The sequence below is a fragment of the Homarus americanus genome, unplaced genomic scaffold (genome assembly GCF_018991925.1).
Source record: "Homarus americanus isolate GMGI-L3 unplaced genomic scaffold, GMGI_Hamer_2.0 scaffold54302, whole genome shotgun sequence".
Lineage (NCBI taxonomy): Eukaryota > Metazoa > Arthropoda > Malacostraca > Decapoda > Nephropidae > Homarus > Homarus americanus.
This window is the reverse complement of record NW_024751286.1, coordinates 507,976-530,587: the sequence shown is the minus strand read 5'-3', so window position 1 is coordinate 530,587 and position 22,612 is coordinate 507,976. Positions and strand designations below refer to the sequence as shown.

At 41.9% G+C, this 22,612-nt stretch overlaps 1 protein-coding gene across 1 annotated transcript; it reads right to left on the bottom strand.

Moving 5' to 3' along the window:
* Nucleotides 1-1,396: 1,396 nt before the first annotated feature.
* LOC121854577 (UNC93-like protein) lies at nucleotides 1,397-22,612 on the bottom strand. Its single transcript, XM_042349260.1, has 9 exons — nucleotides 22,408-22,612; nucleotides 19,578-19,651; nucleotides 11,879-12,068; nucleotides 11,004-11,247; nucleotides 8,613-8,736; nucleotides 7,683-7,896; nucleotides 6,262-6,424; nucleotides 3,753-4,020; nucleotides 1,397-3,498 (listed from the first exon to the last, which is right to left on the bottom strand). Exons 2-9 carry the CDS (start codon nucleotides 19,633-19,635, stop codon nucleotides 3,233-3,235), a joined length of 1,527 nt encoding a protein of 508 aa, XP_042205194.1. The 5' UTR covers nucleotides 19,636-19,651; nucleotides 22,408-22,612; the 3' UTR covers nucleotides 1,397-3,232.

The window sequence follows — 22,612 nt, the reverse complement described above, 5'->3', positions numbered from 1 at the left end:
TAATTAGCTGATAAAATTAGAGAGAGATACAGCCTTGGGAGCTATGCTCACACACGTCTCTTTGGTACGGTGTCTGGCTGTGAACCGTGAATTGTGTGAAACTGTGAACTAGGTGAACCTCTCTCTGTCTGCTTGTAAGGGGGTATGTAATTTATACGTCAACACAGATAAGAGGCTACACTCCACAGGCCTACTCTCACGGAGGCCTGGGGACATATATTTCTGGGTTGTAACCTGAATCTGTGTGAAACTACAAATGTTTATGTGTGCTGTCCACCCTAGGAGGTGTGACAGAACAAATGCTTATGTAGCTTTATGCTCAATAGTCTGGGTGATGGAATGTATATAATGAATATATGTCCTTAGCCCATATTTATATAATACTGATTGATAGGGGCTAGAACAACTGGACTTATGATGAACATGAACACTACTGGACTTATGATGAACATGAACACTACTGGACTTATGATGAACATGAACACTACTGGACTTATGATGAACATGAACACTACTGGACTTATGATGAACATGACCCCTATTTGACTTACTGACTGACGAACATGACATCCCTTTGGTACTGACGAAGGAAAGTGACTCCTCCTGACGACAGTGACAGTGGCGTGCTGAAGGTGTAACAAAGATGGTGTCAGCCTAGTGAACATGTGGATTTTATACCGTTGATGATGGTGATGGTGGCGATGGCGATTGTTATCGCCGCTGGCTTCAACTACAGTGCTGGCGTTGCCTTACCCGATTAAACATTAAATCTATCAGCCTGCGACCACGTGCGCCGCCGCCCCCACGAGACCTGCCCAAACAAGATGCCCTGATTCTGCTGAGTGCATGGTTTAGAGGGTGGCGTGGCCGCCTGCCCTCCATGATGCAGATCGCCCTCTCGAGTGATGCTGTGAGGACCAGCCCTCTGTGGTGAACACCGACTCCCAATCCTGGCCGAGAATTTGTGCTGGAACAATTTACACAGTATTGTCCCTTGGAACACCGTACTGGTTTGCATTGACCCGCACTTGTAAGTACAGCCAAAGTGATGACATACCCCTCAGTACTGAAATATTGTGGACTAATTATGCCTACTCGTTTCTGCCTTACCTGGAGCAATAAGACAATGCGGAATGAAGTGTAACTATAGTGTCATGTCACTATACTAATGAACGCACTGTTCTCTGCAGGTTTTGACCACATCAATAAATATTGATGCGTCAAAAGGTGAGTTTCAATCATTCCCTTCGACTTGCCCGTCACCTGAACGTCCTTAACCAAGGCGTTTATAGTGATGATGATAATGGTGATGGTGGTGATAGTGATAATGATGGTAATGGTGATAATGATAATGGTGAGAGCATTGTGTTTAGAGTTCGAATATTGAAACAAGTCCATAGATTGTGTCTTTATTCACTCCATCCGGTACAAAAATCATCTTTCTTACTTAATCCACAAAAAAATAAAATAACTATATAATCACAATAGATCACATTAGAACAGTGGCTCCCAAACGTTTTAACATGACGCCTTCCTTTGCTTTAGCGAGGACCTCACCCACCCCCCCCCCTTATATTTTTGTATGTAAAATCTACATAGATTTTATTTTTTATTATAATTATATTTTAGTATTGTTTAGGATCAGATAACTCCCTGTATAGTGATATGTACAAGACGCGTAAGGAGAGTGTGTGAGATGAAATGATAGAAAACGGATAGGGGTGACTGCTATACTTTGGTTTTGCATGGATGTGTGGTAGATTCAAACGGAGGGAGAGTTACTCCTGAAAGAGTTTCTTCATTATATTATTTTTTAGCAAAATATAGCAAATTTTGGTTGATGGCTTCACGCCTTCCCTGTACCAGCCTCACGCTCCCCAGTTTGGGAACCTCTGTATTAGAGAAACAACTTATGTTCAATCTATATATTACATATTATACTGTTGTACATTATAATTACACTGATAAACACTTGCACATTCAACTCACAATAGTTTTCTGTTACTGATAAATTATACAGTAGTAACAGAAACACGTACCACAGATGAACACAGAGATATGAGAATGACCGTCTGGGGTGTAAAGAGTTAAGGGGTGTTATTCTTACATTATATTGTCTAACTGCCTAAGATATGACACAAATATGACGTCGTAATGACCCCAAGACTCGTAACAAGATGTGTACTGTAGTTATCACTTAGGAAGATACAGTACTTGGTGTATGAATCTTGAGCTTTACGGCGCTGGATTTTTGTTATGATAGTGAACTACCTGATCTGAAGTTGACAAGAACAGGCGTCTCACACACACACACACACACACACACACACACACACACACACACACACACACACACCACACACCTGACTATAATATCTTCGACATGACGGAAAAGCAGAAGGTTGCAGGAGACGGAGGAAATATTCCACTAGAATCTGGAGAGGAATCTTTAGCCTTCAGAATCTCGTCTCAGGTCTTCCACAGCTCACGGGAAGGAGAAGTTGATACCCAAAGCAAGAGTGACTATGCCAATGGAAGGAACTCAACCGTAGCGAAAATATTGAAGACTCACACAGCAGAAAACCAGATGGATTACTTTACAATCAGCTGGGAAATGTTGTGATCAAGAATAAGATTATGCAGACCATCAGTAGGGTAGGACTGATCACCTAGTCGGACTGATCTTCCAAGGGAGGAATTGATCAGGAGGAGTGTCTACATCTCTTGACTGGGTGTGTGCGGAAATGTAGCTACAGTGTAATAATGGAAGCTAATGAAGAAACTACACATATACTGTTATTGGTTTAATCTCACTCATTATTGGTCACTAAAATATCAAAAGGGATCATTGACTAGATAACCTTAGTACACTTGGAAGTTCTGTTCAGACGATGGCGATAAAATATTTATGAAATCAAGAAAGGGGTTGCTGTACCTCATTAGTAACTGTTCATTTGGGCTAAATCCTAATTGGCCCCAGCAGGCTCTGTTACTACACAAATGACATGACAGAGTGGACCACAACCAGTTAGATTCCAGAACTTGTAGCGACTGCAAAAGATGCTAAACATTTTCAAAACTTGTTAAAACTTTACAACCAGCAACCAATCAACGTTTATGAATTGTGGCGGTTGAAAAGTAAACCAGAAAATAGGAGGAAGTTAGTCGTTGAAAATCTATGTTGATTCCAGTAAAAAAAATCTAAAAACCCGACAAATTTCCCTCCTACTCGTCACTGGTACTTTCCCGTGACGAGTTTATCAAGGGTGATGACTTCACCTTCCTTGTCCCTCTTGAGGCCTCCTAGCTTCTCGATGACCTCAATAACGTAGTAGCCGACGATGCCCAGCACGAGGAAGACGAGGAGGATGGTGATCTTAGAGTGGATACAGAAGACGGTGCTGCAGGCGTAGGCGATGATGAACCCGAGCGACTCCCACAGGCGGTAGTTGCTGAACGCTGCTTCAGACTCCCCGGGGAAGATCACACCGTACAGAGCTGAAAATATATAGGGAAATATTGCTGTTAGTCTCTAGTGTACACTATTTTGGTCTCGGAAACCTCTTTTCTTTGGTATGGGATGTGTGGGAGGGTGTAGGAGGGGGTGGGAGGGGGTGGGAGGTGTGGGAGGGGGTGGGAGGGCTTCTAGGTTTACACTGCATTGTGGTCTAATATGTGTTTAAAATCTATATATGTACAGTGATTATGTTTGTCAGTAGTCGGAGTTATAATAGTAGTAATAAAAGTATTACCGTTGATCTGCGTCTGCCACACAGCGTCCGACACTCCCCACAGACCCGAGAGGATAAAGAAGACGACGATATCATCAGGCTTGGGCATCCAGTAGATGAGAGTGATGATAATACTCAAGTTGATGAGGAAACCCATGGTGAAGATGGGCACACGACCCACGATCCTCACCAGTGGGCTGAAGGTGACGGAGCAGATGGCGTCACACACACCGTAACAGATCATAACGTACCCGACCATGTGTACACCCAGCCCACACGACACGTAAGCCTGTGAGAGGGAACCGGGAGAAACAAGTCACAAAATTTAGAATGCTATTTTTTATGTGCATGTGTTTGTGTGCATGTGTTTTGTGTCGTTGTATGTGTGTATGTTTGTGTGTGTGTTTGTGTGCATGTGTTTTGTGTCGCATGTGTTTTGTGTCGTTGTATGTGTGTATGTTTGTGTGTATGTGTTTGCATATATTACTGCATATGTATTTATTTATGTGTGTGAGTAATAATAATAATAATAATAATAATAATAATAATAATATTAGTAGTGATGATGAAATTTACATATAATGCCAGAAGGGGAAGGAGAGCGTCATTTAACAAAGGATTTCAACATAGTAACAAGACAAAAGTCAAATTGACAAGGACTGAACACACTGGTTAACTTTGAGTTGTTGATAACGGTTGGGACTGGGCTGTTCTTTTGGTATCAGTTCGTGCTCGTATGGGCTGGATGCGGTTGTAGTATCCAACAGCAATTCGCAGACGAGGGAACTCGGGTGGAAGCAGGAGACGGTGTCGAGGATGGTGCAGAAGCTTCTCCATAAACTTGCAGATGAGGTCATGGTGATCATCAGCAGTTGTTGTCGTTGAGATCAAAGGCCGTGTTTATCTCCTGCACAAGTATTTTGATCCGAGGTGTGACCCAGGGCAAGTCAGCTGGGTGTAATCTGACGGACTTCTCAGGGAACAAGTGGTGGTGAACTTCCGTGGTGTTGGTGTAATGTAATGTGTCAGTTTGATGCCTACGTCATACACACTTAATATTTCAGTCCAGGGATACTGAACCATCCTCTGGCCAATGAGACGTGTTGCGGAGTCAGTAACCGGCCTGTAGGTCTTGACGTACGGTCTGTGCACGTGGCTGGTAGTGGGAGCAGGAGATCTAAACATTGATAGGTGTGTGTGCTACACCAGACAGGGGGCATTGGTTGAGGTGGTTGGTACTGGTCCGCTAAGTCATTTATAATAAGGTCAAGGGTGTTTTAACCTTGAGTAGGAAGTTCACAGCTTGTAATAGTAGCAACTGGTCCTCGAAATCAGTGGTGTCAATTTCGTTGATATCCCCCAGAGCAATAACTTGGCACACGGGTATCAGATTCCGAGGTAGTTTGAGGTGGTGGGGATGTAATTGATAGAGTGTCTCTGGTGGGTGAGCAAGGCAGATGGTATATAGTACAGCACAGTATATTATAGAGGCAGTACGATGTGGGTGAGCGCGTGGTACATGTACCCATAATACATTCACATCAGCTGGGACTATAACATCCAGGCGTGACGGATGTAGGTCATCCTGATAGAAGAGGTCAACGCTCCTACCACATCCATTTGTATGAAGGTGGTAAAAGTGTTGATTTCCTTCAACGTGGCAAATTTTAGGAACAATTTGTCACGCTCCATAAATAGCAACGACGTTGGCAATATTGACTAGTTCATAAAATTTGTTGGCGAGGGAGGTGACGCTCGAGAGCAGTAAGGGGGGCGGTATCATATTCGGGGAGCTTCAGAATTTGGGTACAGTCTTCAGGAGAAGGTTTCTTTGGCTTCCTCCTGAAGGTGATGGTCCTGGTGGCTTCTGTATATGACATCCTTGTCTACGATTGCGAGCATGAAATATGTTCAGTGATTTTAAGAGCACGATAACACTACTGTTAGGATATTCAGTCCTTCGCTGTAAACTGAACAAGGTTCGCCTGGAGTACTTCCCTGGTGGCCATCTGTCAATATTTGTCTAGTGGTAAGGTAGTGGCTGTCTGGGGCGTCCTTTGTCTCGATCGCACTTTGTGGATCAATGACAAATTTTCCATGAGTTAGTAGTACACTGCTCACTGGTGATTGTAGTTGTGAATCGTGGTTGGATCACAATTTGATAACCAGTCTTTGCACTTGTCACTTAAAATTGTTTAGCTGATAAATCTCGGTGCAGGGAGGCAGATGAGGGAAGGGGAGGAGGAGAAGAGGGGCCAACAGGCTAGTCAGGGCGGCCCACAGGAGGCGCCAAAGAGACGTCTTGATTTAATGCGAGTTGAGACGTGTGTGTGTGTGTGTGTGTGTGTGTGTGTGTGTGTGTGTGTGTGTGTGTGTGTGTGTGTGTGCGCACTTAGGTACACTCAAGGTGTTATAGTCACCACCCACAAAGATGGCAATGTGAAGAACAAGAATTAGTACCATATATCTCTCTACCTCTTTTCGTCTCCTCTGATTCACTTTATCTTTCTGTGTCTCTCAGTATACTCACAGCAGTGTAGTCAGCGCCCAGAAAGGCTTGTTCCACGCCAGACCAGATGGTGAGGGGGATGATCAGCAGCTGGTAAGGGTGACGCATGTGGTTGAAGGAAGCCACTAGTAGCTGCAAACCTGTCTTGCCCTCCGTCGCGTCATACTTATCATCACCCACGAACCTGTTCCGAAATTTTTTAGTGTGAGGGAAAGGTTTCTAAAGTGTCTAAGGGTCTCTAAGTCAGGTTAATTACTTTCGGGACTTGTGTATTTAACATATCTGTCAAATAACTCAACCTAACTCACTCGTAAAACTTAAAAAACGTGTGCTGGAAGTTTATCAATGTTAAGAATTGTTTTCTGAGGTTGAATATTGTTTCTAAGGAAGGTGATGAGAGAGTTTTTAATGTCTATGAAGTAAATAGGGTTTCTAAGATGAATGAAGTAAATAGGGTTTCTAAGATGAATGAAGTATACATAAGGGTTTCTGGGTCTCTAATCAGTTAAACTATATCTTCGTTTCAAAAGTGGGTAGAGTATTTTTGTGTGTTATTACAGGACGGGAGAAACTTGTGAATTTTTGTGTTTATAGTTTTCATTGAAGAGGCCAGTTGATAAACAAATTTCTTCAGGTTTTCTATAGACGTTGAAAGATACTTTTATAAGGATTCTTTGGGGTTTCTAAATAAGGTGAGAAACGGGTCTCTATTGTCACTGACGTGTTTTGGGGTCTCTGAAGATAGTTGGGTGATATATGACATGGTTTCTAAGCCTAATGAATGTTACGTTTTAGTTTATTTAGTATTAATGGGTTCTTGTGCTGAAGGTTGTATGTAGCGGAAGATATTTAGGATTTCTGTAAGAGAGAGAGAGAGAGAGAGAGAGACAGAGAGAGAGAGAGAGAGAGAGAGATTATCTTAGATGAACGAATTAATTCACATCACCCAACAGATATAGTGTAGCTAATCGCATCCCTCTTACACAACCTTACCTTTGATTGAGTACATCTCTTCACCTGAACCGTAAAGTGTATGATCTAAGATACGTGATTCATTTTGAGTAGTAATAAAGATAGCCAGTTTATCAGTATGTCAGTCAGTGTCAAAGCTCCAAGGCGATTACCTGAAACCTAGAGACCAGAAACCTAGAGACGTGACATTTAGCAACCTGTAACTTCATACTTGCTGAATTGTGTTACTGCTGACTGATCTTACCTGTTAGTTGCTCCTGTCTACTGAATGGTCCTGTCTACTGAATGGTCCTGTCTACTGAATGGCGCAGGTTTCGAGTGATCCATCTAATGTGACTAACGGGTAACAATTGAAAGTTCTGTCTAATAAACGGACCTTACGACTGTCTATTGTGAAGCTCCGTATAGTAAATGGTTCTGTCTACTGAGTGATCCTATCCGCTGAATCTACCTGCTTACTGAGTTCTTACTTGCTGAGTGGGTCGACGAAAAGGACGATGATAACAGAGGAGAGAAGGGCGAACACGAGGTAGATCGATGCCATGGTGTACGTCTGCCACTCAGGGATACCATCAGTAGTGTCATTGGTGGAGTTAGACGGAGAATCCCACGGGCAGAAGTTATACCCACAACGTTCTAGCTCCTCCGGGGTTTTATCCTCGGTATCCACGCCCACTGATAACACTGTGGGAAGAGGAACATGGGGGGAAGGGGTCATACAGGTGAGAATTAGAGAGTTACAGGTGGATATTATGGGGTTGAGGTGGTCCCAGGGGTAGAGGTTGTATGAGGTTTGTCCGTCCTTACAAACAGTCTTATGGGAAGAGGCTCATGAGGTGATATTACTATGTATACTTTTGACAGTCAGGAGTCATGATATACACTCGAAGGGTCAAGGTAACATAAGGGTTGAGCACAAATTGTAACTTACACTGCACCAGGTCGTCCAATACTGTGGGAATAGGTCAAGGGGTGGTACGGGTAGGTCTCTCTAGGCAAGAATGACTATATGGGTAATTTGAGTCACACAGGAGGTATTGTAAGGTCTGTGGTCATATACAGGTAGAAACTTAGGGGTATAGAAGGTTATGTGTCAGCAGTCATACAGGTAGGAGCTCACTATGTGACATATACTGTGGTCAGGAGTCACCCAGATGTAACTAATACCAAGGTCAGCCGAGGAGCATTAAATAAACATAAGGGAAGCTTCTTTGTGTACCTTAAGGAGGATAGTATCTCCAATCATGAGGTTGTCTGTGACTCACCTGAGGAGGAGATAAGGTTGTCTGTGACTCACCTGAGGAGGAGATAAGGTTGTCTGTGACTCACCTGAGGAGGAGATAAGGTTGTCTGTGACTCACCTGAGGAGGAGATAAGGTTGCCCCACACCTGTGACTCACCTGAGGAGGAGATAAGGTTGCCCCACACCTGTGTTGACTGGAAGAACAGGAAGAAGATGCCGAAGAAGCGAGTTATGACCACCTCAGTGTTGTCTCCTATAATCTCGGCGTACCTGGCACCCACCTGGGGGAGGAAGGAGTGAGGCATTAAGAGCTGAACTTCACCTTTTAGTTCCTCTTCCTCTACCCTCTCATAAACGATTGTCTTTATAATAGGAAAATTAAAAGTAAATGTTGCCAGTGAAGGTAAATAAATTCTTCCCTACACCATAATAAAGTTCAAGAGGCCATTACTAATATGTGATGTAAGTGACCGATTATTCCCCTTCACACCACCACTAGTTCAACGGGACCATAACACCAATGACTCGCTATACTGTTATCAATTCTATGTCCTGTTTAGCTAGAGGTCATTGTTCGTTGTTTTTGTTATCGTCTTCATAACTCTTGAATGGGCTGGCAGGCGGACGGATAACATGTATTTTTAAATCCTCTTCCCTGGACGGCGGGGACAAGGATGGCTAAGGACCAGACGTATTAATACACAGGGTTAGGTAGTACATCTTTTGTAAGGGATGAAGAGGCAGTGTCCTTCATAGTTGACCACCACACAATGTATGAATGATGGAGTTCAGTCATATCAGGGGCTCCATAGCTTACGTGATAACGTTTTGGGTTTCCAAGTTGTGCCAGACTTGTGGAAACAGGCAAATGTAGTACCCATATTCGAAAAGGGAGACAGAGCATCAGCGTCAAATTACCGGCACATTAGTTTGATGTCAGTAGTGGGGAAATTTCTTGAATCAATTATAGCAGATAGCATCCGATCGCATCTAGAGAAAAGAAAATTGATCTACGACTCTCAACATGGGTTTACAAAAGGAAAATCTTGTCTAACAAATCTGCTAACGTTTTTTAGGAAAGTCTTCGAGGTAGTAGATAATGACGAAAATTACTATGTTATTTACTTAGACGTTAGCAAAGCATTTGACAGAGTACCGCATCAGAGGCTTCTGAGAAAAGTTAAGGCTCATGGTATCGAGGGGAAAGTTATAAATTGGATAAAATCATGGCTCACCGATAGAACGCAGAGGGTCAGCGAGAATCCGTCGGTTAATAGATGCATACATAGATGCTGACAGTGACATATGGGCTTCTCCCTCTTGGGAAAGCTACCGTTCACGTGTTCAACTCATGTCTCACACATAGACAGTGGAATGTTGCAGGGTGGTGAATCTGAATATAATATCAGATGTATGAACCCATTTATATAATATGTTCTGTTGAGACAGGGGGCAATTACAAGCGTAGATGGTGTTAAATCTGAGTGGGGCTGTGTAACCTGTGGGGTTCCCCAGGGGTCAGTACTCGGCCCACTCTTGTTCATAATCTACATAAACGATCTAGATACTGGGATCAGCAGTGACAGCAAGTTTGTGGATGACACCAAAATAGGGCGGCAGATTAATTCAGGGCAGGATGCAAATGCACTACAGGAGGATTTAAATAAACTGCAGGAGTGGTCAGGAAAATGGCAAATAATATTCAACACCAGCAAGTGCAGCGTACTTAATATTGGAAGAACAACCTAGAGAAGTCGACTTGTGAAAGAGACTTAGGCCTACTTGTAAGCCCGGACCTTCGGCCTAGAAAACAGTGCGTTAATGTTCGAATTAAGACAAACAGAGTATTAGGTTTTATATCAAAAAGCGTAAGTAATAAGCGTGCCGAGGTCATATTGCAATTATATCTTGCGCTTATCAGGCCGCACCTCGATTATGCTGTTTAGTTCTGGTGCCCCTATTATAGAGTCGGTGCAGCGAAGAATAACGAAAATGCTTCCGGGACTTAGAAACCTTCCATATTAAGATAGATTAAAGAAACTAAACTTGCATTCCCTAGAAAGACGAAGAGTGCGGGGAGATATGATAGAAGTATTTAAGTGGGTGAAAGGATTTAAGTTGGATAAGTTTAGGTTTAGGAGGGAGATAGGAAGAAACTGGTTCACAAATAGGGTGGTGGACGAGTGGAACAAGCTTACCAACTTTGTAGTAAGTGCTGGAACGCTGGAAAGTTTTAAAAGGTGGCTAGATAGATTCATGGATGATAGAGAGTGGTAGTAACTCTCGACAGGAGCTGCCATGCACAGGCCAACCGGCCTATTGCAGACTCCTTATTTTCTTATGTTCTAATGTTCTTATATCCTGCAGGGTTAGTAGGGTCAAGAACATTATGTTTAACCATTTTAGTTCTTTGGCTTTACTTTGAAGGTAGTCAGTGAGTCATTTTAAGGCTTTGGAGTAAACATGGCATTTGTTACCCTACAAGAACGTGGGAGAAGGTGTCGAGGAAAACAGAAAAAACTATTAATTGTTGAGAAGTAAATCTTACCTTGGTGAGGTAAGTACACTTGGCGGACCACATGGGCGCTGCTCCCAGACCCAGGATGATGGCTGTGGGCACAAGGGTGTACATCTTCGGGTAGAACTGAGCGGCGATGTAGGTGGAGTAACCCAACATACACACAGCCATCGTGTATTTAGTCCGGAGAGTCTTGATGAACCAGGAGGGCAGGAAACAACACGACACTACCAGAGCCCCATACAGTGTGGACAAGGCCGTAGTCCCCGTAGTTCTGGAATAAATTGATATTCTGTTTATTTCTCTTTTTGATTTTATCTCTTTATTGTTCTCAGTTTCTCTCCTATTCTGTCTTTCTCTGTTTTCATGTCACTTATTCTCTTTCGCATTTTCTTTCTTTCTTCTTCTCTTACATCACCTTTGCCACTTTCTTTTAAGGTGAATCAAATGTTCCAAAATTCTCAGAGGAAGGAAATAATGATGAAAATTGTGCATAGTAATATTTGAGAGTTACATTATGAAGGACTAGTCACACATACATGTTCATAATAACATACAAAGTGTCCCAACAGCAACATTAAATAACAACACTTCATAACAGCAAGCCACTTTGAGTAATAAAGAACTCGAGTCATCAGTTAGTTTATATAAGCACTACTGTGTACAAGATAACTCACAGATTTAAGTTGGAAATTTGGTTTCATCAAAGAATTTAAGTAAAGATTAAAATCAGTTCACTTTTGACAGCCTTAGTTAACTGATTGCTAACTGAGTTGTTCCACCATAATACTTGATAACTGACAATCATCTTAATTGGGACGGTAGCTGAGGGTAGCGTAGTCAATAGATCGATGGTTTACACTGTGGGCTATTTTTCTTTCAAGAATATAACAGTGTGTACTCACTCGTTGATGGAGGACTGAAGGTTGGCCATGGAGTTGTAGCTGGTGAAGAGGAAGGTGAAGGCCACGGAGATAATGATGATGTTCTTCATGATGGCGAACTTTTCCTTCCTCTCCTCCTCCGTGAGCTGTCGAAAGCCCTCACTAGGCTTGACTTTACCAACAGGACTTCCATTCTTAATTTTGACTGGCTCTGAGGATGATAGCGAAAATATAAAAATAGTAATAATAATAATAATAATAGTAATAATAATAATAATAATAATAATAATAATAATAATAATGCTATTATTATTAAAAAATACAAAAAGAAAAAAAAGATCAAGAGTGAGAAACAATATATGTATGTTGTGTTGACAGTGGAAAGAAACAATTGAGACCCTGCAAATGTGTGTAAAAGAGGCATAAAGTCAGATCAGCAACCTGGGATTACCATTAGACAACACATTATGCTTCCAATATCTTCCCAGGTGGTAGTACCTCCCTGTTTGGTAGCTGCCTACGACCTAATTGTACCAAGACATTCGTACAACCATATGACCCTGGTGGCCAGATTGGGAGTCACTAGTTGGCCTGTTTTAAACCCTTCTGGAGTCCTGCCCATTTTCTCTTTCTTGAAGGCTAACTACGCCATTTGGGAGAAAAAAACAATTGTCCATGAATCCTAGTACCAGGTTCCTGCTGGATGGTCGTGTACAGTGATATGCTTTAGTCCACTCACACTTCTTCTCTTGGGGTGATAAGTTCTGGAAGTTGTCCACACTTTATGGTAGTGACACAAACCACAATATATGACTAGAACAGTATCAAACAGGAGTCATGGGATAGTACAACACAGGACGTTTTTGACGAGGTTGTGATTCACTTAATAATATGTAATGTTCGATAAATTAACAGTTACAAAGAGACAACCTAATCCTTACTGCGTTCACTATATCGTAAAAAAAAGTTATAAAACGTGAGTATTTGCTCAGTGATTTTCGTAATGTTAGCATTTATAAGCAACCAAAAAATCCAGAATATGATTAATTCTCTTACATAACAATACTCTCAGGTCTTCACACTGTACAATACTTTATATCTCACCATCACAGAGTATTGTTACTACCTTATTAAACCTCCACTAGATCATTACTTTAAATGACCTCAATCCTAAAAACAACAAACAACAAAAATCTTTCCACTCATTGTTAATTGTGACTTTTTCTCACAGCGGAAACGTACAGACAAATATGCAGAAAGAGAGAGAGAAAGAGAGAAAGAGAGAGAGAGAAAGAGAGAGAGAGAGAGAGAGAGAGAAAGAGAGAGAGAGAGAGAGAGAGAGAGAGAGAGAGAGAGAGAGAGATTGATTCCGGATCCTTTATAATCATGGTGATATGGAAACAAGAGGTGAGTGGATGTAAAGCTGCCAGTATAATGAACAGTCAACAAACAAGAGTTATGACGCAGGCAGGAGTGTGTTGACCAAAGGCTCCATCGCTGGGTGTCGGGGCCGGGCTGCTGAGGGTGGCCTGTCATTCACTCTAAGATCGACCTTCATTATTATGTATGTAGCGAAGGGTGAAGTGAGTGATGTTGAGAAAATGGGTGTAGTGATGGTATGGGTGTGGTGATGGGTGTAGTGATGGTATGGGTGTGGTGATGATGGTGTAGTGATGGTACGGGTGTGGTGATGATGGGTGTACTGTAGTGATGGTACGGGTGTGGTGATGATGGGTGTACTGTAGTGATGGTAGGTGTAGCCGCAACATAATTTCAAGTAGAGATTATACCTGTCATTACCTAATCTGCGTGAGGTATGTACAGTCAGTCAGCTAAAGATGAATCGACCCTCACCCTGGCTCTTGTACTCATAAGTTTACCTGGCAACACCTGGTAAAGTAAGGCTGTATGTGGTAGAGAGTGGATCTATTTCAGACTGTATCATTGTCAGGATAAATAAAAAATCAAACAAAGGTAGAAGGTATATTTATGGTCATGGAATGTTTGTATATTGGCTAAGTAATGAAGAAATTACATTACTGAATTGGCACCTCAACTTCAACCATGGCTACCACAAGATTTTTAGATCTAATTTCTTCATTATGTAAGCCAATATACGATCATTTAGCCTCCCATGACTCACACTGATAATGAAGGGAAAAACTATATCCTTATCATAAACGACGAAACAGTATGACAACAGTGCACCATGGTATGTTCAGCTGTTTTTTGTTGAGTCGAAACAAAGTGATCATTACCGAGATATGATAGAAGTATTTAAGCGGGTGAAAGGAATCAATAAAGGGGATATAGATAAAGTTCTTATAATATCCGAGCAGGATAGGACTCGGAGCAACGGATTTAAGTTGGATAAGTTTAGGTTTAGGAGGGAGATAGGAAGAAACTGGTTCACAAATAGGGTGGTGGACGAGTGGAACAAGCTTAGCAACTTTGTAGTAAGTGCGGGAACTCTGGAAAGTTTCAAAAGGAGGCTAGATAGATACATGGATGATAGAGAGTGGTAGTAACTCTCGACAGGAGCTGCCATGTACAGGCCAACCGGTCTATTGCAGACTCCTTATTTTCTTATGGTCTTTTGTTCTTATGGGAATAGAATAGACCTTGGATGACGTTTCTTAATTGGCGGAACTTTGCAATTATATTCTTATTATGTTGAGACTTGTAAACAGTGTTTGTTTAGTGAATGATACTGGGGAGTAGTTGTCAGCACTTTAGGGTCGAATTTCCCACTGAACAAGACTAATGATATTTGTAGATACGAACTCCTATTTGGGACCATTGGTGATGTAGTTATATGACTGGTTGTTGACTGTATAGAGATGTAAACTGTCTGGTAGATTCTATTGATGTTGTTCTCTCATCTTGTCTATAGCTTCTTTATTCTCTATGCTCTTTGGGTGTGTGTGCAGGAGCAGTCAAATACTTGGTGTAAAAAATAAGACCTCTGGTAATTGGTTCTAGAGAGTTACAAGCAGGAGGTCTTTGTTTATTACCACCAGCTGTTCGAGTTTCCACACCGTCAATCCTTCGCTTTTAAGTACGAGACGTGTGGCCTGTGCTGAGACTACGCCCCGGTTAGGTGGCGTGACTAAAGGCTTGTGATTAAGTCTGGTTGTTATCCGTAAGCAATATGTACGTATATATTACATGGTAAATGATATATTCCCAGAGCTGTTGTTGTTTAGAGATGAGCTTTCTGACAGTGCACAGCAAGTCTATCTCTCTCTCTCTCTCTCTCTCTCTCTCTCTCTCTCTCTCTCTCTCTCTCTCTCCGTCTCTAGTTAGAAGCCCTTGGCACAGATTTTCAAACTATCGCAAGTTGAACGTTCCTCGTAGCTAAAGAAAATATACTTAACTGGTTGGCTTAAAGTTAGTCAAAAATCATTCATGGAAATTACACTGACACGTTGCCTTAACTACACACGTTCGCTTGGTACTAGTTAGAAGACAAAACTTACCCAAGAGTCAATTTTTCAAGAATCCCGTCCATTTCACACCAGTTTGGGTACAGAATTATCAATAGAAACCTTATGACTGTGGACTCGGCTACACAGTTATACCCGAGACGTGAGTTACAAATCTCAAAAACCGCCTGAGACCAACATCTGGTTCTCCATATGCCATAAACTTGACCTCTTTATTCCCCCCGAGGACGACCTGCACTCCTAACCGTGCTCAAACTTTCATACTAAATCCCTGGGTAAGATTGGGTTATAGTTAAGTTAGGCGAAGGGTTGATTAAGTTAGGTTAGGTTATGTCAGATTAAGGAATGATTAAGTTAGTTGAAGGGTTAGCTATTTTAGGTTGAACTTAAAGCAGGTTCTGTTGGATGCTGGTTAGGTTAGGTTTGGTTTAGCTGTGTGAGCTTAGGGGTTAGTCAGGTTTGGTTAGGTTAAGTTAGATTTGGTTAGGAATATATTAGATTGCATTAGTGATAGAGCTAATTTATGGTACATTAGTCAAATTTAAGGTCAATTAGGTTAGGTTAAGTTAAGCTGGGCATTGGGTCCGGGAGCTGTGTTGAAGATGTGGTTCTTGGAATTACCACCAGGTGACCCAGGCAGTGTCAACACTCCTCCTTATGTTACACTGATAGCAGTTTCCCTGTCACTGATAAGATGTGTTGTGAACAAGAATGAGAACTGAACATGTTTAAAGATTTATGTGCAAGAAAAAACCGTAACAACAACAACAACAACAATAATAATAATAATAATAAAAATAATAATAATAATAATAATAATAATAATAATAATAATAATAATAATGAGAGGAACAGCTTATGATATGAAAAGCTTCACTTAAAAGGAATTATACAGTCACTCCAAACAGCAAACTGTACTCGGGGTGATCTATGAATTTCAGAATGAACACTGTGACTCCTGTTGTCTCGGTAGGGTTGTCAGAATCATTGGCCCCTTATGTCATATTTTTTCAAGATAGTATTGTATTGATAGTTGTTCGAGTAACCTTACAGTAAGTATTCGACAGTTCCCAGAGTCTTGTCACTATCACAAGAGGTAATAAACTCGGCCCTCTTATCTATATGCAGCCCAAGTCTCAGGTATTACAGCGGATCTGGTAATCTTGACCGATTATGAAATCAGATTTTTCAAGTGTATAAAAATCCTGGCCAGTTGCGTCACTTGTGTGTTTTGATCTTTAGTCTAAATTACATTCAAGGGAGTTATATCCGGGTGCTGTTAATTATAAGATATATCCGGGTGCTGTTAATTATACCATGAGATCATCAAGGGAGTAAATAAAGAGCCTGTTGTCCTGTGTGAGTTATGACCGACACCTGTGGCCCTGGAATGATTTTATGTGATTTACACCTTTCTGCCGAGGTTTGTTTAGGCCACTTCTCCTCTGCTTGTAAGTTATGCATAGGTCAAGTACTATACAATGGAGAGAGAGAGAGAGAGAGAGAGAGAGAGAGAGAGAGAGAGAGACTAGCATCGGTTTTGTGGCCACGTTTAACTGCATGGAGATTACTATATCTATAAAAGGCTTAGCTTGATATAGAGTATTTATACGTTGGTTACTCTATACCGCTTTTAAGGTACAGTCAACACACAGGGAATATATTTCATTTCTTTGTTTATATCATCAGGTGTTAATCCAGTACAATATATAGGTGTGTACTGTATGCTTCTCAGCTTAGCCCAGCCCCGTCTCTCTCTCTCTCTCTCTCTCTCTCTCTCTCTCTCTCTCTCTCTCTCTACCGGAACACTCAGCTTGTAAACTTTGTGATAAACCTTTAAAGCATACACTTGAACACTATATTATTGAATGTGACACTGTCAAAGACTTCAGGCCACCTGACTTATTGTATCTTGAACTATGTAATTACTTCATTGAATCAGGTGTGCTTGAGGACATTCTTGCTGTTTATCCCAAATTTGCTGCTAGCCCACACTGATTAGTCTTCAATTAGAATATGACTCCAATGTATGTGATCCACTGACCCATATATGCTGCTGGTGAATGTGACGTATTTCTTTGTGTATGAACCTCTGTCCTGTGTGGCAGTGAGAAGTGATACCACCCTCAGTGTCAAGACCTGACTGAATTACTCACAATAGGCGAGCTGTACTACAAGCTCTGCCAATAAATTTGTTAAACTAAACTCTCCCTCTCAATCTCTCTGCCTTTTTCTCTCTCAATTTTTCATTCCCTCTTTTTCTTGTCTTCGTCACTCTTTTTATATTTCTCTATTTCCTCTATTCTCCTCTCCGTCCATCACTTTCTGTTTCTCTCTCATTACCCCTGTATCTCTCTATCTCTTTCTCTATCTCCTCCTTTCTCTTTCTCTGTTTCTCATTTTTCTTTTCCTCTCTCTACACCAGGCTGGGTAGTATCGACATCAGAGGATAATATTGGGAGTCATATTCTTTTGAGGGGTAAGTCTAGTATGAGCGTCTTTTAAGGTAGTGTCAACTCGCACCTACACTTTTGACCCTAGAGGATATTGACACTTGAGAAAGCTACGTTATCTGCCTTTGTATATACATAACTTTGGTGTTTATGTGTTAAGTTAGGTTAAGGTTAGGTTAAGGTTAGGTTAAGGTTAGGTTAAGGTTAGGTTAAGGTTAGGTTAAGGTTAAATTAGGTTAGGTTAAGGTTGTTATTATATAGGTATTGAAATTTGAAACATATTTTCATTTTGAACTAAATTAATTACAGTACTGACGGAGCATAAGCGATCCAATTAAAGTAAATGTGACTTGTTTTAAACTTTCTATGATAAATCCTGTCCCATTGCTCCTTCTTTCCTCTTTCCCCGATGTAATCCTTCCTTTTCTCTTTACCATCACCGTTAGTTTCTCCTCCCAACGCCTGTTTGGTAGTTAGAGCGGCCTGTGTCACTTCCACCACACCCCTCAACCCCACCTCTCCCTCCGTCGTCTCCCCTAACTCCCTCTCAAACTCCGCCCCTCCCCCACTAAGCATCACTCCTGTCATGCGAGTTCTCAGTCTGATTCTATTTGCATTACTAACACTTTAAATCAAATGCTCTATTGTTAGCCACTGGACAAAATCCCATGTTTCAGTGTGAACAGAAACGGGTGACTACGTGACGGTGGACGGACACACACTAACACAACAGGTACATCCAGAGTTACATAACCATTACACTGAAACACGAACTATTTATTTCTAGGAAGAGAGAAGCAATATTCCCAAAGGAACTTGCTTAAAGTTTCGCCTTGCACGAGGATCGAACTTAAATCTCCTGCTTACGAGACGAGTATCCTTACTACTAAACCACCCGTCACCTCAAAGATAGAATTTACACATGTCTAAGTTACCCTTTATATTAAGAATACCTAAAAAAATAAAGATTGACGTTCCGGTGGTTACAGTAAAAAATCATCCTCTCAAACGTATATTTGTAAACATAGTCAACCTTGTTAGTCAGGGAATAATAATTTCAAATATAAACAACACGAGTCACCTGGCGGCCCACGCGCGACCTTCAGATCTCTACCTCATGACACTCACTCACGGGATGCCCCCTGAGACCATTCCCCGACTCCCCCGACTCCGATCCACCCCGACTACCGACCTCACACGTCCCACAATTTCCTGTCGAAGAATTCTCATAACGTTTCAAGACTTGGAAATATGTCGCTAGCGAAACGTATCACACAATTCCTGGTAAACATGAAACACTCAGAGCCATTGAAGTCTCTAGGAAAATTCTACCCGGGAAGATGTCAGTCAGTATTGGTCCTGGCTCACACATCTGTTCCCTAACTGATGTTGAGCTCATGCAGTATACTTGTGACGTCATTTTGGTTGTTAGTGATAAGTTAATTGCGTCTCCTAATTGGTGTTAAGAAGGTTAGAATATCAGTGTTAGTGTTATTCTCGACCTTAAGCTGATGTACTAACTCTCTCGTTACGGGGGATGTTAACCTAGGAAAATTCGAGACTCATGTTGAAGCCTCTTATCATCATTACCTACTTGTAGACTCTCTCTCTCTCTCTCTCTCTCTCTCTCTCTCTCTCTCTCTCCGTCGTTCTTCAGTCCCGGATACAACCCATAATATCATCAAAAATCAACTGGTGCCACCTGACATCTGTATAAATTTCATCCCAGGTGTTAAAATGCTTATGTAATGATAAACACAGAGAGAGAGAGAGAGAGAGAGAGAGAGAGAGAGAGAGAGAGAGAGATGTATCAATACTAACCTTCGTCATTATCTGGTTGGTAACCTCGGTTGGCGATTCCATTGTCGTTGTCAGCCATGGCGGAGGTGACGAGCCTGGTGATGGATAATAATAATAATAATAATAATAATAATAATAATAACTGCATCAACTACTACTACTACTACTACCACAACTACTACTTTTTTTTAACGTGGCCTCCAGCCTCCCCCAATAGCCACACCTTCGCCACCATTTAATTACCTTAATATTAAATATCCTAATACATAAGCAACTATCCTATCTGTGTTGAGTTAGTTGAGCCGCAGATCTATGCGGCATCAGTGACTGTTGCCTCATAGTCAATATCTGCAACTGTTGTCGGAGTTGGGGCAGAAGCTCTCGTTCCTACTGCTACTACTACTACTACTACTACTACTACTACTACTATTACTATATTATTAATAGTGACTTACGATAATTTAATGACGACTGACACACAAATTAAGGACCTCTGATTTTTGGGACGCTTAACAACCATAATAACCGCACCTGTTTAAGAGGGTCACTCAAGGTCTAACGACACGCTCTCTAGTTTAACTAACGACGGCGCCTGTGGTAGAGAGACAGAGCTGCTTGTTTAACGTGTGAAGCCAACTGTAACTGTTCGGTGGTTGAACGGTACAGTGAGAGGTATACAACGGTATAGTGATACAGTGAGAGATATACAGTGCTACAGTGAGAGGTATACAACGGTACAGTGGTACAGTGAGAGGTACACAACAGTACAGTGATTATATTTACACAAAGAGTCATTGCCAATAGATTTGTTTCTTGTTCGTGTGACTTTTTCTCTGCCTAGTTTATTTATCACAACATACACGTTACATACATGCATATACCTTAGGTTAGGTTAGGTTAGGTTAGGTTAGGTTAGGTTAGGTTAGTGACATGGATCAGTTTTTCTCCGTTAAGAATTTTAATGTAGATGTGTTATGATGTAGTCAAATAATATTGTGTGTATGTGTGAAGAGAAGGAGGGATAGTGGTGAGGATAGGAGGGCTAGGAGGAGGCAGAGACAGGGTAGATAAAGGAAAGTAAAAGTCGTTAACCCAAACATATACAAAGTGGTGGGCCGTAGTCGCCAAACCTCAGACCTGGATAGAGGAGGAACACACACACACACACACACACACACACACACACAAGGAAAGTGTTTTGATCTGTTTCTTACCCTGGGAGTGGACGATTACACGGTTCTTACCCTGGGAGTGGACGATTACACGGTTCTTACCCTGGGAGTGGACGATTACACGGTTCTTACCCTGGGAGTGGACGATTACACGGTTCTTACCCTGGGAGTGGACGATTACACGGTTCTTACCCTGGGGAGTGGACGGTTCTTACCCTTGGACGATTACGGTTCTTACCCTGGGGTGGACAATTACACGATTCTTACCCTGGGGTGGACGATTACACGGTTCTTACCCTGGGGTGGACAATTACACGATTCTTACCCTGGGGTGGACGATTACACGGTTCTTACCTGGGAGTGGACGATTACGGTTCTTACCCTGGGGTGGACGATTACACGGTTCTTACCCGATGGGGGAGTGGACGATTACACGGTTCTTACCCTGGGGAGTGGACGATTACGGTTCTTACCCTGGGAGTGGACGATTACGGTTCTTACCCTGGGAGTGGACGATTACACGGTTCTTACCTGGGAGTGGACGATTACACCTGGGGTGGACGATTACACGGTTCTTACCCTGGGGTGGACAATTACACGATTCTTACCCTGGGAGTGGACGATTACACGGTTCTTACCCTGGGAGTGGACGATCACACGGTTCTTACCCTGGGAGTGGACGATTACACGGTTCTTACCCTGGTAGTGGACGATTACACGGTTCTTACCCTGGGAGTGGACGATTACACGGTTCTTACCCTGGGAGTGGACGATTACACGGTTCTTACCCTGGGAGTGGACGATTACACGGTACAGGCAGAAAGTCCCGCTAGTCTCCTTCATAGCCAAGGACTCTGAGATTAATATTACGGTACTCCTCCACCACACCTACCTCGCTGCATCATACCTCCCAGTGGCCTCTCCCTGGTCTTTTCTAATGCTTCTTGGCCTCTACCTCGTCGTCTTTATGATCCATTATCCACCTCCTATCTAATTTTTTCTACCTGTCACTGGTGTTTTCGTTCTTCTTATCGTCCATTGGGCTCCACCTGACTTCTTTTAGCGCCCAGTGGTATTTACTGACTTCCTATGCCTGGCCTCCTATACCGTTATTACCTCCCAGTGGCCTCCATCCTCGCCCTCAACACAGTCTGTCAACACATTCCTCCAGGTCCTCTACAGCTGCTATATAATACACCAATAACTGAGGTTGTAGTTTTACTAATTCTCAACCTCACCAGAGGAAACCTGCCGTTAATTTACCTAACCTAACATAATCCACTGTAGGTGTAATTTGGTTTTCTTATGATGATAACAATTAACGCTTTATAAAAACAGGAAATGCTACCATACACGAATTAATTTCCATTAAGTTATATCAATAAAAAAAAATGCTCCACTTTGGAAAAACCGTCAGTTTTTTCTTAAGCCATTCACAGTGGGAGGTTACCCTAAGCTGAATATAATCGTCTGACGGGAAGTGCGTGACAGGCGGTGAAAGGGTTAAGGCTTACCTGGTGCGACGTATGTTAATTAATTTATTTTTTATTTTTTTACGGGGGTGGGGGGGCGAAAAAATAAGAATGGAAAGAAATTAAAAATAGAAAAGGAAAAGGTTATATTAATATACACCGCGAATGTTCACATCTGGTAATACCTGTACACCTGTATGTACTAACCTTCAAGCTCTTCTTATAGTTCTGGCAACCAATGTGCCAGTAATATATCACACGTACAGTATTATAGACCGTTACTAGCACTTGTTAACTAGATAATTACACTCTTCTCCAGTTTCACAAGCCCAGTGGCTGGGTATGAGAAGTTAAGCTCAAATGGTCACACAACACTAAAGAGACTACGATGCCACACTGATAGGACAGCCCG